The sequence below is a fragment of the Oncorhynchus nerka genome, linkage group LG22 (genome assembly GCF_034236695.1).
Source record: "Oncorhynchus nerka isolate Pitt River linkage group LG22, Oner_Uvic_2.0, whole genome shotgun sequence".
Lineage (NCBI taxonomy): Eukaryota > Metazoa > Chordata > Actinopteri > Salmoniformes > Salmonidae > Oncorhynchus > Oncorhynchus nerka.
The window spans coordinates 25,348,203-25,365,006 of record NC_088417.1 but is presented as its reverse complement, the minus strand read 5'-3'; the positions used below and the strand labels follow the sequence as shown (position 1 = coordinate 25,365,006).

General features: G+C 42.3%; 2 protein-coding genes across 4 annotated transcripts; one reads left to right on the top strand and one right to left on the bottom strand.

Annotated features, from left to right (window-relative positions):
• Positions 1-81: 81 nt before the first annotated feature.
• Positions 82-3,781, bottom strand: fbxo45 (F-box protein 45). Of its 2 annotated transcripts, none has more exons than XM_029626573.2 (3): positions 2,745-3,781; positions 1,946-2,302; positions 82-1,501 (listed from the first exon to the last, which is right to left on the bottom strand). In XM_029626573.2, exons 1-3 carry the CDS (start codon positions 3,060-3,062, stop codon positions 1,316-1,318), a joined length of 861 nt encoding a protein of 286 aa, XP_029482433.1. In that variant the 5' UTR covers positions 3,063-3,781; the 3' UTR covers positions 82-1,315. The 2 variants fall into 2 exon arrangements, with proteins under 2 accessions (XP_029482433.1, XP_029482432.1); XM_029626572.2 differs by having other exon boundaries at positions 82-1,522; positions 2,745-3,776.
• A 3,872-nt stretch (positions 3,782-7,653) lies between these two features.
• LOC115105037 (myelin-associated neurite-outgrowth inhibitor-like) lies at positions 7,654-16,124 on the top strand. Of its 2 annotated transcripts, none has more exons than XM_029626574.2 (7): positions 7,654-8,019; positions 8,558-8,652; positions 8,795-8,881; positions 11,857-11,999; positions 13,345-13,531; positions 13,674-13,786; positions 14,086-16,124. In XM_029626574.2, the coding sequence occupies exons 2-6, from the start codon at positions 8,577-8,579 to the stop codon at positions 13,772-13,774; spliced, it is 594 nt and encodes a 197-aa protein (XP_029482434.1). In that variant the 5' UTR covers positions 7,654-8,019; positions 8,558-8,576; the 3' UTR covers positions 13,775-13,786; positions 14,086-16,124. The 2 variants fall into 2 exon arrangements, with proteins under 2 accessions (XP_029482434.1, XP_029482435.1); XM_029626575.2 differs by having other exon boundaries at positions 7,656-8,019; positions 13,348-13,531.
• The last annotated feature ends 680 nt before the right edge of the window (positions 16,125-16,804 follow it).

Below are 16,804 nucleotides of genomic sequence, written 5' to 3'. Positions count from 1 at the left end.
GTGGATGGATTATCTTGGCAAAGGGATATAAACAAATGTGTTCCAGAATTTGAGAGAAATAAGGTTTTTGTGAGTCTGGAAAATTCTTGGGATCTTTTATTTCAGCTCATGAAACATGGGACCAACACATTACATGTTGCATTTATATTTTTGTTCAGTTTATATCAGAAACCTGCCAACACTTGTCACCTGGGGCATAGGAAATTACATGGTGCTGCAGTTAACTCAGCCCACAAACACCAATTGTATGAGAAAGTCAGACAAAACAGAAATCATTTGATTGTAGATAAAAGGGAGAGTACAATATGACTAGAGACATTGAAAGTTGGCTTTCAATTTGGGAAGTAAGTCAAATAATGTCCTATTTGTATTTATTATGGATCCCCATTAGCTGCTGCTGCCAAGGGGTCCAGCAAAATTAAGGCAGTTTATACAATTTAAAAAAAATGACAATACATTCACAGATTTCACAACAAATATCATTGGGTGGTTCTTATTTTATATAGAATATAGAAGTCAATGATTGCCCTCTTGTGGAAGCATTATGAAACACTCAATCAATCAATTACAGACTGGCACCAGGTAGACTTTATTTTGAAGGTTCCATGACCTCTTCAATAGTACCACGAATTAAAACCTATAAATAAATATCATGAAATACTATGATGAATACCACCACAATTAAAATGGATTCACAGTAGCATGGTCTCCTCACTTCTGCTCTCCTATACAATGTATCTGAAGAGAGGAGACGTTTCAGTTATACTGCAATGACTAGCTTTTCTACTGAAGCAGTCTTTTCCAAGTGTCCCATACGGTATAGTCCTCTGAAGTGTCCCCCTTGCTGTTCCATCCATGGCAGTTACACGTGTACTCTAGAAATGTTACAGCTTGCATTGTCACACACACGTTATGATTTGTCTTTATTTGCCACAGTTCATATTTGGTTTTGCCTCATAAAACCGTCCGCATGTACAGGACTCAGTGTTGTTACTTCATAAAATAACATTAAAAAACTAGTAAAGTCCTCCTGTACTGTAAATAAAATGGTCCAGCAGCTGAAGTGGATAGGATCCACGTTGAGTCAGAAACACCTTTGAAACAGCCCCCAGTCCCCCACCCCCCATCAATTATCACTTCCCAAAAACCTAGTCAAACCCTCTTGTCCATCAATAGTTCACTCTCATCCATGTTGATTTTGTAGTCCATTCCTGTGGTTGTGGAATGTTCGTTTAGAATCCTCTCGGTGTCAACCATCAGTCATTATCCTTGGCACACCTGATGTGACGTGGCACCAGCGGGTGTTGTGGCGGTGCTATCCATCCAGAGGCTTGCCAAGGTAGACCATGGTCACCTCAGTGTTGCCATAGACAGCTGAGACAGCCGGGAAGAGGCAGGCTTTAGGCAACCCTCTGAAGCCCACTCCCAGAAACTCAAAGCCTCTCTCGAAGGCCAAGGTCTTGTTATCCATGTCAAGAATCACTCGTATCCTCTCCCCGATCTGTGGACGGACACCATTACACTAGAAAGTAATATAACAATAAGTAACAGCTACAATACAGGGAATGGCTTCTCTTTCACGCTACAATTTAACATGATTACTGTTGAGAGAACTTCTAATTTAAGGTAGCGTTCTTCTTGACATGTATTCTACTGCACAGGCCTAACTCATCCCACCAATAAATGTTTATAATATTTCAACTAGAATCACTTAATTGGGATGGGTCATCAGTTTAAAACAATGGCTTAGAACTTCAATTGAACATTTTTTGTTGATGCATACAGATATGTTGTCTATTCCTGTCTGCAGCCTATACCCACCCCATGATGACAAAGTCCCTGAACTCTGGCACTAATCTCACGGCTTAGCTGTCGTTTCCGTTGCAACACATTTTGCTATGGTGTGCACTTATCAATACGACCCAGAAGAAAAACGTTAACCTACCTGGTATTTGGGTGCGTTGTTGCACTGAGGGAAGTTCCCGTTCACCTCCCCATTGTGGAGCAGGTTGTTATCCACCAGATTCCAGCCCCAGCTCTGGTCGTCACTGCCCAGGAGGGCCACATAGCCCTGGCATTGCATGGCAGCACGCTTGGTGGCAATGCCGATCACTGCCACGGTCCCCAGGGGCCCCTCCCACCAGATCTCCCAGGCATGGCGGCCCTCAGAGAAGCCGATCTTGCCGCGGGCTCCATCTGTGCTCTGGGCGATGGGGTTGCGGTGAAGGGTGAAACCGTTCTTCTTCACGTAGACGTTGCGTGAGCAGTCGTGGGAACTCAGAGCGTGCAGGTAGGACTTGAGCTGCAGGAGAGGCAGACAAAGATGTGCTAGGGTTTTGAAGAGGACATAAATCCAAGTGATTGAGAGCAGAATCAACATGCATGCCAACCAAAAATCATTGCTATTCCATTTGACTTAAAATATTATCTCATTCAAGGAAATGATTGCACCATGCTTATGGATCGTATTTAATGCTGGCGTTGCTGCATATATAAACAACTGGGCGTGTGTGTATAGACGGCTAGCCACTAGTCTGTGCATGACAGACAGGGAGACTCATACCATTGATGAGTAGCCTAGGCTATGATTGAATGGAAAGTTAATGTGTGCTGATTGGGTTTGTGATCTTTTCACAATGTGGTATCTTCTGGATTGAAATCCAAATCTGTAACAACAGCTATAGGCCTTCACTTCGGTATTCAAATAGTAAACAAACGTTATTAGCTTAGCTAGTAGCTGCTACCTTTCCCTTGTATGTTGTCAGATTGCAAAGAATGTCGGAGCGCAGTGCCTCTTCACTAAGAGAGCGAGCGCACAGACTCCGCCACACCTCGCTGTTCTCATCGGCGAGGCAGTTGTTCCAGTGCCAGCACACCAACGAGCACCGCATCAAATCATACAAGTCCAGATAGGAGAACACATGCTCCAGAACCCGACTAGGTAGCCTGCCTGCTATTCCCACTTCCCCGCCCGCTGCAACATAGGACGACCCAGCTGAGCTACAACTGGCAGCGGCTGCGCCGATGCAAGAGGACGCCCCTCCGGCGGCCGCTCCCGACATAATTTGCTAAATTGAGAATAACGACCGATGAACAGTGTTTTACAGCATAAATTGTTAACTAAAATGTATTAAAATGCACCATTTCTAAATACTAGCTAAATCACGGCGGTGATATTGTCAGGCATTTAATTCGATGGACCCAGACCCGGTTGGCAAAGTGGAAACAAACGCGAAATCCAGTCAGGTCCCGGACATTTTTGTATGGCAATGATAAATCATATATTTATAAATTAAATATTTATTCTGATCCGCCATCTTCAATTATAAAGAAGGAGACAAAGATAATCCCATGATCAACGTTTTGTCTTAAATTATAATAGGTGTATTTTACTTTGTGTACCTGTTAGGACCTTTTGTCGGTCATACAGCGGCCCTCGCAGCTGATCTACAGGCAGTTTAGATTTTTATCCCTAAGAGTCCATCCTCAAATTTGTAGTATGATTTACTGATTGATCCTAGATCTGTTCACATGGTCAATTTCTATTTTGTGGGTTGCCCTAATTAAGTGATAATGCCCTCGAAGGCGTTTTTTGGAAGATATCGGCACGGGTGCCATATCCTCCAAAACACCTGCTTCGAGGACATTATCACTTTTATACAACTGGTTCCTAAATCAAATCAAATCACACTTTATTTGTCACATACACATGGTTAGCAGATGTTAATGCGAGTGTAGCGAAATGCTTGTGCTTCTAGTTCCGACAATGCAGTAATAACCAACAAGTAATCTAACTAACAATTCCAAAACTACTACCTTATACACACAAGTGTAAGGGGATAAAGAATATGTACATAAAGATATATGAATGAGTGATGGTACAGAGCGGCATAGGCAAGATACAGTAGATGGTATCGAGTACAGTATATACATATGAGATGAGTATGTAAACAAAGTGGCATAGTTAAAGTGGCTAGTGATACATGTATTACATAAAGATGCAGTAGATGATATAGAGTACAGTATATACGTATACATATGAGATGAATAATGTAGGGTATGTAAACATTATATTAGGTAGCATTGTTTAAAGTGGCTAGTGATATATTTTACATCATTTCCCATCAATTCCCATTATTAAAGTGGCTGGAGTTGAGTCAGTGTGTTGGCAGCAGCCACTCAATGTTAGTGGTGGCTGTTTAACAGTCTGATGGCCTTGAGATAGAAGCTGTTTTTCAGTCTCTCGGTCCCAGCTTTGATGCACCTGTACTGACCTCGCCTTCTGGATGATAGCGGGGTAAACAGGCAGTGGCTCGGGTGGTTGTTGTCCTTGATTATCTTTATGGTCTTCCTGTGACATCGGGTGGTGTAGGTGTCCTGGAGGACAGGTAGTTTGTCCCCGGTGATGCGTTGTGCAGACCTCACTACCCTCTGGAGAGCCTTACGGTTGTGGGCGGAGCAGTTGCCGTACCAGGCGGTGATACAGCCCACCAGGATGCTCTCGATTGTGCATCTGTAGAAGTTTGTGAGTGCTTTTGGTGACAAGCTAAATTTCTTCAGCCTCCTGAGGTTGAAGAGGCGCTGCTGCGCCTTCTTCACGATGCTGTCTGTGTGGGTGGACCAATTCAGTTTGTCTGTGATGTGTACGCCGAGGAACTTAAAACTTACTACCCTCTCCACTACTGTTTCATCGATGTGGATAGGGGGGTGTTCCCTCTGCTGTTTTCTGAAGTCCACAATCATCTCCTTAGTTTTGTTGATGTTGAGTGTGAGGTTATTTTCCTGACACCACACTCCGAGGGCCCTCACCTCCTCCCTGTAGGCCGTCTCGTCGTTGTTGGTAATCAAGCCTACCACTGTTGTGTCGTCCGCAAACTTGATGATTGAGTTGGAGGCGTGCGTGGCCACGCAGTCGTGGGTGAACAGGGAGTACAGGAGAGGGCTCAGAACGCACCCTTGTGGGGCCCCAGTGTTGAGGATCAGCGGGGTGGAGATGTTGTTGCCTACCCTCACCACCTGGGGGCGGCCCGTCAGGAAGTCCAGTACCCAGTTGCACAGGGCGGGGTCGAGACCCAGGGTCTCGAGCTTGATGACGAGCTTGGAGGGTACTATGTTGTTAAATGCCGAGCTGTAGTCGATGAACAGCATTCTCACATAGGTATTCCTCTTGTCCAGATGGGTTAGGGCAGTGTGGTTGAGATTGCATCGTCTGTGGACCTATTCGGGCGGTAAGCAAATTGGAGTGGGTCTAGGGTGTCAGGTAGGGTGGAGGTGATATGGTCCTTGACTAGTCTCTCAAAGCACTTCATGATGACAGAAGTGAGTGCTACGGGGCGGTAGTCGTTTAGCTCAGTTACCGTAGCTTTCTTGGGAACAGGAACAATGGTGGCCCTCTTGAAGCATGTGGGAACAGCAGACTGGGATAGGGATTGATTGAATATGTCCGTAAACACACCAGCCAGCTGGTCTGCGCATGCTCTGAGGGCGCGGCTGGGGATGCCGTCTGGGCCTACAGCCCTGCGAGGGTTAACACGTTTAAATATTTTCCTCACGTCAGCTGCTAAATAATGATTGACAGATGTTCATTAAAAACGTTATTTTGATGAATTTATTCATACTATTTCTTCCTTCCACAAGATATAGTCCCGAAACAAATCTATGGTTGCTACCCAAGCCGGCTGGTCGTTCAATTGGTTCGGTTGCCACAGACAAAACCCAGACGTTCAGTCTTTTTGTTCTGTATCTATGGACGCGACCCAGTCGTAGGTTCTAAATGTTCTATCGCTATACTGGCTAGCAACATTCTTATCCCTTGCTTGCCAACTAGCCAACTACGGCTAACTTCAAACAGTGCAGGCAGAATAACAGTAGCTGCATTTGTTTAATTAACCTGTTTTCTAGTGACATTTATTTGGATACATCCATAACAATAAGCTAATGAGGCACGATTTCGCCTGGCATAGAAAATGTGTTTTCTCGTTAGGCCACCGTTGTTCAGAGGAGCTAAGAGCTAACCAACAAAACAGCTAACACAAAAACGTCAAACTGAAGCTGGAAAGACCGCAAACTATCTATCTGCACTTCGTTTTACATTTTTTCAATTTACATTTCTTTGTGTATATCCATGAAAATGATGCCAGCTGATTCATGATTTCGACTGGCTGAATGTTAGACTAAAAGAAATGTGATAATGTCTATATGCTTTTTATATTGGAGATCAAGTTAATAATTTCCCTGTCTGGGCTGATGAGACAGTCGATTGCACAGTCAGATGGAACAGAGTAAATAGGCATTTTAACCGTCCTGTTATGTTCATTTCATGTTAATTAATTCTGTGTTCCCGGGTCCAAAATGACCGCCCCAGCTATAAATCCATAATAATACATATATTAACACCTAATGTTGTGTTAAATCTTTTTATCAACTGAAGTTCTTGTGAACATTACTTGTTTTGAACTTCTATTTGCTATTTATGGCCTGTAGGCCTCATTGACCTGAGCTCATACAACTCGTTTTTGAGAAGAAAAAAAAAAGCATAATGTATGGATTATTTTGACTATAACAAATACTCAGATGAAACAAATTGTGCTATTTATCACAGACTACTTTGTGTCAAAGTTTAACAAGGCCTCTCTCCTCCTCACCAGTGTCATGATCAAAGATATGACCAAGAGCCTCACATACAGTATAAAGTTTGGTCATTGTGCTGCCACAGAATGAATTGTGAGCAAGGCCTCAAAAAAGCTTTATATACCAGAGCTGTGAGAAAAGTTCCATATACTATTGAAACAATGTTGCGATTGTTTGTGAGAATGTCAACAGGTGTGGTTCCCGTGGGGGGAAATATTATATTGGGGAAAGGTTCCCTTGGGGGTTGGGGGTTGCCAAGGAAGCCAAGAAGGGGAGTGAGGTGTGTGTATGTGCTCAAACACACATGCGTGTGGGGGTCTGGGAGAGGAAATGTGTCCATCTGATGAATGGGCATGTGCCTGAACTCAATTTTATACACTATTTGAAGTCCCACCCATTCATTTCTAATGACTGGTCAAAATGACCGGGAACACCACAGGTGTACAAAAGTTAAATAAAACACCCCAAATTTAATGAAATCATCAAAATGTACTTTGTGTGTTCAGATGCCCTGTGTGTGTAAAGTCATGGAACCTTATGACAATCCGATTTTTTAAAAACTACATTTTTCAGAGAGAAAACTTGTAAATCGGTCCAATTCGACCAGAACACAGCAGGAGGGTTAAGGTCATATATTTAGCCGGTGGAAATTTGTGGAATAGACACCGACTGGAATGCGCTTTTAACCAATCAACATTCAGGATTAGACCAACCCGTTGTATAATAGTGTAATACTCATGGTTAGAATTGTTATTCGATGGATGCAAGAATGCTTCTTTGAGATTTGATACCGGTTTTGTATGAATAATTTATTGCTGAGCAATGCCAGCACCTAAACAGGTCCAATATGATAACTTGTACAACTTCGTAATTATTTGGTTCCAGACAGACGTTGCCTATATGCATCAGTGTTTTCTTTACTCTACTTGGGATATATGAGTTATATAATGGTGTATAAAATGTTTCACATAAATGCCGTCCCAGACCCAGAGACAGTAAAGCGAAAGTCAACATTTTATACAGTACCACATCATGTGACATGGGCAAGATGAGCTTCATACAGCTTTCAAAACAACTGGGAACTTGGAAATCCCTGAATTACGATATCAATGCCTTCAAGATGCCTCCGACTTTCCGACCTAAAGATCACTAAACGTCATGATTTTACCTTGTTTTTCCTGAGATCCCAGTTTTCATGAAAGCGCCACAAGCTGTACTCGGAAGTGACGCCAGCTGCTGGATCATTTTAGTGTGCAGTGAGCCAAGCATAAAAAAGTGTCAACTCAACCAGACAGTGAGAACCAAAATACAATACCCAAAAGTAAAGAGTCGAGCCAAAGAACAGCAGTCGGAAACTGAGAATTACAACTGTATCATTGAAAACTAGAGGTAAACATCACAGTTGACATCTATTGTTAAACCTGTTGCCAATATTGGCAAAGACGAAGAGATAGTTGAAGGTTGACTGGAAGAGCCAGTACACGATACATAGAGAACGTTAGATGCTAAACGCCCGGCCCTTGTGTTTTTGTGGAGTTACTGCATCGCCTATTGATAAACGCATGTCTGTTAGGTAGCTAGCTAAATTAGTATAGCTACCTGATGGAATTTATCAGCACAGACGGACAATAACATGTTTTAAATCTAGTTTGTTTAAATCTAGCTTGCTAGCTACGCTAGGCATTTTATATTTTGATAACCAACATACATTTAGCTTGCTAACGTTAGCTACTGCTGCAATCAAGGCAAGGGTCCCATTACGTTTAACCACAGGCATCAAGCGAAAAGGCGCCGTATGATAGCTAATTATGAATGACAAAAATCATTGATCAATGTAACGTTATCTAGTTATATAGCCACGGAATAAAATACTATTTTTTACAATCTGAATACATATTCTCAACAATGTGTCTTGTCTTTGTTGCAGTATCTGAAAGGAGTGCATTATGAACCCAGTGTACAACCCTGCACCAACAGGGGTCCCCTATGTCAACCCTAAGGGACATTTAGTAGGATACCCAGGTAAGCAGTGTAACTAGTGTGTAATGGATTGGGAAATGTATACCACCCAAACAGACCAGGGGGTAATTAACACACACTGTTTCTCTTAATGTATGTCTGACGCTTCTGATTTTCTTGTCACTTATGACCTTTGACCCTGCAGCTGGATTTCCTGGGGGGTACTCGGCTGGCCCTGCTTACACTCCCAACATGTACCACCCTGGAGCCAACCACCCAGCCTTCCCCACAGGTAAGTTATCAGTCCCTTTCAGAGAGCTGCATATAGCCTACTCTTGTACAGTGAGTGCATAGATTGTTTTTGTATGCGATCCCTGGGAATTGAACCCACAACCTTAGTGTTATGCATGACGCAACTCGGAGTGCCTGGATACAGCCCTTAGCTGTGGTATATACTGCCCATATACCACAAGCCCCCAAGGTGCCTTATTGCTATTATAAACTGGTTACCAACATAATTAGAGCAGTAGAAATACATGTTTTGTCATACCCGTGGTATACAGTACCAGTCAAAAGTTTGGATAAATGTACTCATTCAAAGGTTTTTCAGTACTCCATCACTCTCCCTCTTGGTCAAATAGCCCGTTCACAGCCTGGAGGTGTGTTTTGGGTCATTGTCCTGTTGAAAAACAAACAATAGTCCCACTAAGTGCAAACCAGATGGAATGGCTTATTGGTGCAGAATTCTGTGGTAGCCATGCTGTTAAGTGTGCCTTGAATTCTAAATAAATCACAGTGTCACCAGCAAAGCACCATCACACGTCCTCCTCCATGCTTCACGGTGGGAACCAAACGTGCAGAGATGATCCGTTCACCTACTCTGCATCTCGCAAAGACACGGCGGTTGGAACCAAAAATCTCAAATATGGACTCCTCAGACAAAAGGAGAGATTTCCACTGGTCTAATGTACATTGCTTGTGTTTCTTGGCCCAGTCAAGTCTCTTCTTCATATTGGTGTCCTTTAGTAGTGGTTTCTTTGCAGCAATTCGACCAAGAAGGCCTGATTCACGCAGTCTCCTCTGAACAGTTGATGTTAAGATGTGTCTGTTACTTGAACTCTGTGAAGCATTTATTTGGGCTGCAATTTCTGAGGCTAGTAACTCTAATGAACTTATCCTCTGTAGCAGAGGTAACTGGGTCTTCCTTTCCTGTGACAGTCCTCGGGAGAGCCAGTTTCATCATAGTGCTTAATGTTTTTTTTGACTGCACTTGAAGAGACTTTGAAAGTTCTTGACATTTTCTGGTTTGACTGACCTTCATGTTTTAAAGTACTGATGGACTGCTGTTTCTCTTTGCTTATTTGAGCTGTTCTTGCCATAATATGGACTTGGTATTTTACCAAATAGGGCTATCTTCTGTATACTATCCCTACCTTGTTACAACACAACCGATTGGCTCAAATGCATTAAGAAGGAAAGAAATTCCACAAATTAACTTTTAACAAGGCACAACTGTTAATTAAAATGCATTCCAGGTGACTACCTCATGAAGCTGGTTGAAATAAAGCCAAGAGTGTGCAAAGCTGTCATCAAGGCAAAGGGTGGCTACTTTGAAAAATGTCATGTATAAAATATATTTTGATTTGTTTAATACTTTTTTTGATACTACATGATTTCATAGTTTTGATGTCTTCACTATTATTCCATGGTGTAGAAAATAGTAAAAATAAAGAAAAACCTTGGAATGAATAGGTGTCCAAACTTTTGACTGGTAGTGTGTGTATATTACAGTTGAAGTTGGAAGTTTACATAGACCTTAGCCAAATACATTTAAACTACATTTTCAACTCAAATTCCTCACATTTTAATCCTAGTAAAAATTCCTTGTATTAGGTCAGTTAGGATCACCACTTTATTTTAAGAATGTGAAATGTCAGAATAATAGTAGAGAGAATGATTTTATTTCAGCTTTTATTTCTTTCATCACTTTCCCAGTGGGTCAGAAGTTTACATACACTCAATTGGTAGCATGGCCTTTAAATTGTTTATCTTGGGTCAAATGTTTCATGTAGCCTTCCACAAGCTTCCAAATGGTTGGGTGAATTTTGGCCCATTCCTCCTGACAGAGCTGGTGTAACTGAGTCAGGTATGTAGTCATCCTTGCTCGCACATACTTTTTCAGTTCTGCCCACACATATTCTATAGGATTGAGGTCAGGGCTTTGTGATGGCCACTCCAATACCTTGACTTTGTTGTCCTTAAGCCATTTTGCAACAACTTTTTAAGTATGCTTGGTGTCATTGTCCATTTGGAAGACCCATTTGCCACTAAGCTTTAACTTCCTGACTGATGTCTTGATGTTGCTTCAATATATCCACATAATTTTCTTTCCTCATGATGCCATCTATTTTGTGAAGTGCAGCAGTCCCTCCTGCAGCAAAGCACCCCCACAACATGATGCTGCCACCCCTGTGCTTCGCGGTTGGGATGGTGTTCTTCAGCTTGCAATCCTCCCCTTTTCCTCCAAACATAACAATGGTCATTATGGCCAAACAGTTCTATTTTTGGTTCATCAGACCAGAGGACATTTCTCCAAAAAGTACGATCTTTGTCCCCATGTGCAGTGGCTTCTTCCTTGCTGAGCGGCCTTTCAGGTTATGTCGATATAGGACTTGTTTTACTGTGGATATGGATACTTTTGTACCTGTGAAGATGCTGGAGGAAACAAGGTCCTTTTTTTCTGAGGTCTTGGCTGATTTCTTTTGATTTTCCCATGATGTCAAGCAAAGAGGCACTGAGTTTGAAGGTAGGCCTTGAAATACATCCACAGGTACACCTCCAATTGACTCAAATCATGTCATTTAGCCTATCAGAAGCTTCTAAAGCCATGTCTGTCTGTAATCAATTGTTGGAAAAATTACTTGTGTCATGCAGAAAGTAGATGTCCTAACCGACTTGCCATAACTATAGTTTGTTAACAAGATAATTGTGGAGTGGTTGAAAAATGAGTTTTAATGACTCCAACCTAAGTGTATGTAAACTTCCGACTTCAACTGTATATATTGTTGTTGCTCAGAACGTGGTGGGCCAAATAAAACCAATGGCGGACTAAATTCGGCCCATGGGCCACCAGTTGGGGAACCCTGCCTATGGACAAAGGCCTAAAATTGGATTTTTTTTGGGGGTGTAATGTGTAATACCCTAGACGGTGTGTTAACAACGCCTCTCCTTGTTGTGTGTTTATATCTCTGAAACCCTCTCTTATAGGTTACGCTCCGGGCACTCCTTTTAAAATGACCTGCTCGCCCACCACGGGGGCTGTCCCACCCTACTCCTCATCACCCAACCTCTATCCTGCAGCAGTCTTCCCTGTGAGGAGCACCTACCCCCAACAGAACCCCTACACACAGGTCAGTCAGTTAGTCAACTGAGATCATCTGCCTCTACCGTCTGAAGTAGTATGATGTAACTGAACCTGTTTATCTTATTTGTTGTACTGCAGAATTGGTATTTATCGCTGCATTGTTACAAGGTCATAACAGTTACATAGGTCAGACGGAATGTAATAATATCTGTCTGCCTTAGATAATTCAGATCCACATTAGCTTGCTGCTTATTGCTGCTGTAGTTGTGCTTGTCTCACTGTGGCACTGACATTTAGTATTGGTATTTACTCTTCCTGGGGTCCAGCAACATTAAGGCAGTTACAGTTGATGTCGGAAGTTTACATAAACTTAGGTTGGAGTCATTAACTCGTTTTTCAACCACTCCATAAATTTCTTGTTAACAAACTACAGTTTTGGCAAGTCGGTTAGAACATCTACTTTGTGCATGACACAAGTAATTTTCCAACAATTGTTTACAGACAGATTACTTACACTTATAATTCACTGTATCACAATTCCAGTGGCTCAGAAGTTTACATGCACTAAGTTGACTGTGCCTTTAAACAGCTTGGAAAATTCCAGAAAAGGATGTCATGGCTTTAGAAGCTTCTGATAGGCAGCCATCATACCGCTCAGGAAGGAGACGCGTTCTGTCTCCTAGAGATGAACGTACTTTGGTGCGACAACTGCAAATCAATCCCAGAACAACAGCAAAGGACATTGTGAAGATGCTGGAGGAAACGGGTACAAAAGTATCTTTATCCACAGTAAAACGGGTCCTATATCGACATAACCTGAAAGGCCGCTCAGCAAGGAAGAAGCCAGACTACGATTTGCAACTGCACATGGGGACAAAGATTGTACTTTTTGGGGTGCTTTGCTGCAGGAGGGACTGGTGCACTTCACAGAATAGATGCAGGAAAATTATGTGGATATATTGAAGCAACAAACCTGACTCGGTTACACCAGCTCTGTCAGGAGGAATGGGCCAAAATTCACCCAACCATTTGGAAGCTTGTGGAAGGCTACATGAAACGTTTGACCCAAGTTAAACAATTTAAAGGCAATGCTACCAAATACTAATTGAGTGAATGTAAACTTCTGACCCACTGGGAATGTGATGAAGGAAATACAAGATTCTCTCCATTATTCTGACATTTCACATTCTTAAAATAAAGTGGTGATCCTAACTGACCTAAGACAGGGAATTTTAACTAGGATTAAATGTCAGGAATTGTGAAATTGAGTTTAAATGTATTTGGTTAAGGTGTATGTAAACTTCAGACTTCAACTGTATATACAGTTTAAAATATTACATTCTGTTTCATAAAACTGTACCTATTAACACTTTGACCTCTCTCTCTCTCAGCAGCAAGGCACTTACTACACACAGCCTCTGTACGCAGCCCCACCCCATGTCATTCATCACACTACAGTGGTCCAGTCCAATGGGATGCCAGCAGCCATGTATGCCCCGCCCATGCATCACCAGTCCCGCCCCCACAACGGCGTAGCCACGGGGATGATAGCAGGGACCACTATGGCCATGTCAGCCGGCGAGTTCCATTTAGATTTTTTTTTTAATGCTTTACCTTTTAATTTTTTTTTTTTTTATGTATATAATCTGGTCGCAACAGTGTTAAATAAATGGGTTTTGCTCTAATTTCCGGACCTCTCCCACCTCCTTCCTTTCTCCAGGAACTTTGTTGACGCACTCCCCGACCCCCCACCAAGTTACAATGCCCACATATCGACACCCAGGCGTGCCCACCTACAGCTATGTTCCCCCCCAGTGGTAAAGTGATGACACTGTGAGTACTAAATACATCCTCCATATCATATTCTCTCTGGTCAATATGGATGGGAATGAACACTGGGAAACAGCACTGACACTAGAATACATAATGGTTACAATTTCTAGTCAGGAAATATTTAAATGCAGGTAGGGTATTTATATTTTGTTGGGCGGGGAAGGTTCGCTGTGGGCAATAGCTTCATGTCAATTAGGATAATACCCCCTGTCAGTAGAAGTACTTTTATGTGTTGATAGACCAACAGTACGTATTATTACTGTGTATTTAATCAACTGTTTCTCTGCTTCTCTCTTCAGGTCAGAAGATCGTAGATATGCATTCACACTCCAGTTGGTGATGACGCTCTCTGGTGTCTCGTGTCAGCTGTTCTTCCTTCCTTTCCAAGCATACTGTGAATCTGAAGCCCAACTACAAAACAACACCAGGTGTGTTCAGAACAGGATGAAGGGAATATTCCTACTGCTGACTATTCCTGTTTTGAATGATGCTGTCCAAGAGTCCTTCACTCACTCTGCTGCATATCTTGTGTCTGACGGCTAAGTTGTGTTTTGTGTACTGCCTTGCAATTTTTATAGCTAACTCTATTAAGTGGTGCAAAGGGAGTTTGAATTTGTTTTGCTGTTGGGATCCATATTGAGTTGAATGTGTGTGTGTGTATATACACTGAGTGTATGAACACCAGGAACACCTTCCTAATATTGAGTTGCACACCCCTTTGCCCTCAGAACCGTTTTAATTCATTGGGGCCTGGACTCTACAAGGTGTCAAAATCATTCCACAGGGATGCTGGCCCATGTTGACTCCCCCCAATGCTTCCCACAGTTGTGTCAAGTTGGCTGGATGTCCTTTGGGTGGTGGACCATACTTGATACACAATGAAATCAATGAGCGTGAAAAACCCAGTAGTGTTGCAGTTCTTGACACAAACCGGTGCGCCTGGCACCTACCATAACCCGTTCAAAGACAGTCTTTTGCCAAGCCCATTCACCATCTGATTGGCACACGTACACAATCCATGTCTCAAGGCTTGAAAATCCTTCAATAAGGGATCATAGCTTTCACCTGGATTCACCTGGTCAGTCTCATGGAAACAGCAGGTGTTCTTAATGTTCTCAGTGTAAAAGAAGAAATAACACGAGCTCAATCTACCTTCCGTGACTAATGCAAAATCATCAAAAAGAAAAATTCTAATGAACTACAAAAGAAAGAAAAAAAACTGCAATTTTGAATGACTGATGCCATCTCTTAATGTGAAACATTAAAAGAAAGGAACAAGTTAATTTCACACAAACAGGTAACTTGAGTTTAACACACAATGCTGTGCAGAACAATTGTTTTCGTTGCTTGTTTTTGGTAATGTTGCTAGGATGCATTTATTTCTCTGGGGGATGCTGTGTTAACATTTGTCTGTTGGCCATTTTCGTATTATGGGAAAATTGGCCTTTTTGAGTTTTAAACCTCTGTCTCAGATGTCTGATATCCAACACGAAAACATTATTCACGTTCTTTGCCCATGGAAGATGTGACACAGACTTGAGTCCTAAAGGTCTTAGGCCAATGGTCCAAGAGAAAGGAAACGATGAGACCCTGAACAGTGCTTTACTTCACCGGACCTGAGTACAGGCACCTCCAATGTTTTACTGCTTGAGCTCCTGTTCCCATTAGCTAAAAAGTATCTGGCACCCAAAATGAGTACAGGCACCAATTTCAGTTCAACTCAAGTACTGGCCCTAGCAGGATGACTCAGACCTGTCATGACAGTTCATCTATTTCTGGTCACAAAGGAAAGGATTTGAGGAAAGGAAGCAATTTACAACTATTCGGACTCCATCCGACAGTGAGTGATGGAGCGAGAGCATTTGTATGCATGTGAGCGTGTTTGTGTTTAATTCTATTAGCTGAACGCGGATTCAAATACTAAAGCCATTGTGCAGACAGACGTAATGTATGTATCACACCTGAACATTTCTACAGATTCCTTTCTGTTATTGGTTTGGGTTTAACCACACCAAGAGCTACAGACTTTAACAGGTTTTAAACTTTTATCCTGGATTTATTTGAATGGATTAAATAGATTAGAATTAGAATAGCGCTATTGGAAGAAAATACACATTTGAGATGCTCTGTTTTAAGGAAGCCAGAACTTGACATTGTTTGCTAGTCACCTCAAGGCTCCACCAGAACTTACCAATATATCATTGTCTTTGATTTGCTCGTCTATAGTGCCTTTACAAGATGTCACCTCAGTTACTGAATCTGTTTTGTAATGTTTTATGTGTTTTTGTTTTTTTTATTTTCAAGAAAGACCAAAAAATACAATTATGAGAATTGTCAATTGTTTTTATTTAAGAATTTCATTGAATCATGTCACCTTCACAGTTCTGGGGACCCAGGCTATATGGTGTTTAAGCTGACCACTATAACACGCTCCAAGCTGTCTTCTGAAGCCTGCGTCTAGCTAGCCCATGGTGATACCTTTTTGTTTTCAGGCTCACTGCAGTAATCTGGTCAGATAATGCAAGTCATTGTTTAAATGCCCACTAGGTGAACCATATGTCTCATATCTGCCTTCAGCGTCTACAGTCGTGGCCAAAAGTTTTGAGAATGACACAAATATTAATTTTCACAAAGTTTGCTGCTTCAGTGTCTTTTAGATATTTTTGTCAGATGTTACTGTGGAATACTGAAGTATAATTACAAGCATTTCATAAGTGTAAAAGGCTTTTATTGACAATTACATGAAGTTGATGCGAAGAGTGGCGCAGTGGTCTAGGGCAGTGCTAGCTGAGCCACCAGAGACTCTGGGTTCGCTCCCTGGCTTTGTCGCAGCCGGCCGCGACCGAGAGGTCCGTGGGGCGACTCACAATTGGCCTAGTATCATCCTGGTATAGGGAGGGCCGGTAGGGATATCCTTGTCTCATCGCGCACTAGCGACTCCTGTGGTGGGCTGGGTGCAGTGCGCGGTAACCAGGTCGCCAGGTGCACGGTGTTTCCTCCGACACATTGGTGCGGCTG

What these genes read in the sequence shown, in the direction of transcription:
- fbxo45 (XM_029626572.2), bottom strand. Translation starts at nt 3,062, where the DNA reads ATGTCGGGAGCGGCCGCCGGAGGGGCGTCCTCTTGCATCGGCGCAGCC. An exon ending in TGACAACATACAAGGGAAAG is followed by an intron (nt 2,303 to 2,744) that starts GTAGCAGCTACT and finishes CCTCTCCTGCAG; the next exon opens with CTCAAGTCCTACCTGCACGC. An exon ending in ACAACGCACCCAAATACCAG is followed by an intron (nt 1,523 to 1,945) that starts GTAGGTTAACGT and finishes ATTACTTTCTAG; the next exon opens with TGTAATGGTGTCCGTCCACA.
- LOC115105037 (XM_029626574.2), top strand. Translation starts at nt 8,577, where the DNA reads ATGAACCCAGTGTACAACCCTGCACCAACAGGGGTCCCCTATGTCAAC. An exon ending in CCACCCAGCCTTCCCCACAG is followed by an intron (nt 8,882 to 11,856) that starts GTAAGTTATCAG and finishes CCTCTCTTATAG; the next exon opens with GTTACGCTCCGGGCACTCCT. An exon ending in AACAGAACCCCTACACACAG is followed by an intron (nt 12,000 to 13,344) that starts GTCAGTCAGTTA and finishes TCTCTCTCTCAG; the next exon opens with CAGCAAGGCACTTACTACAC.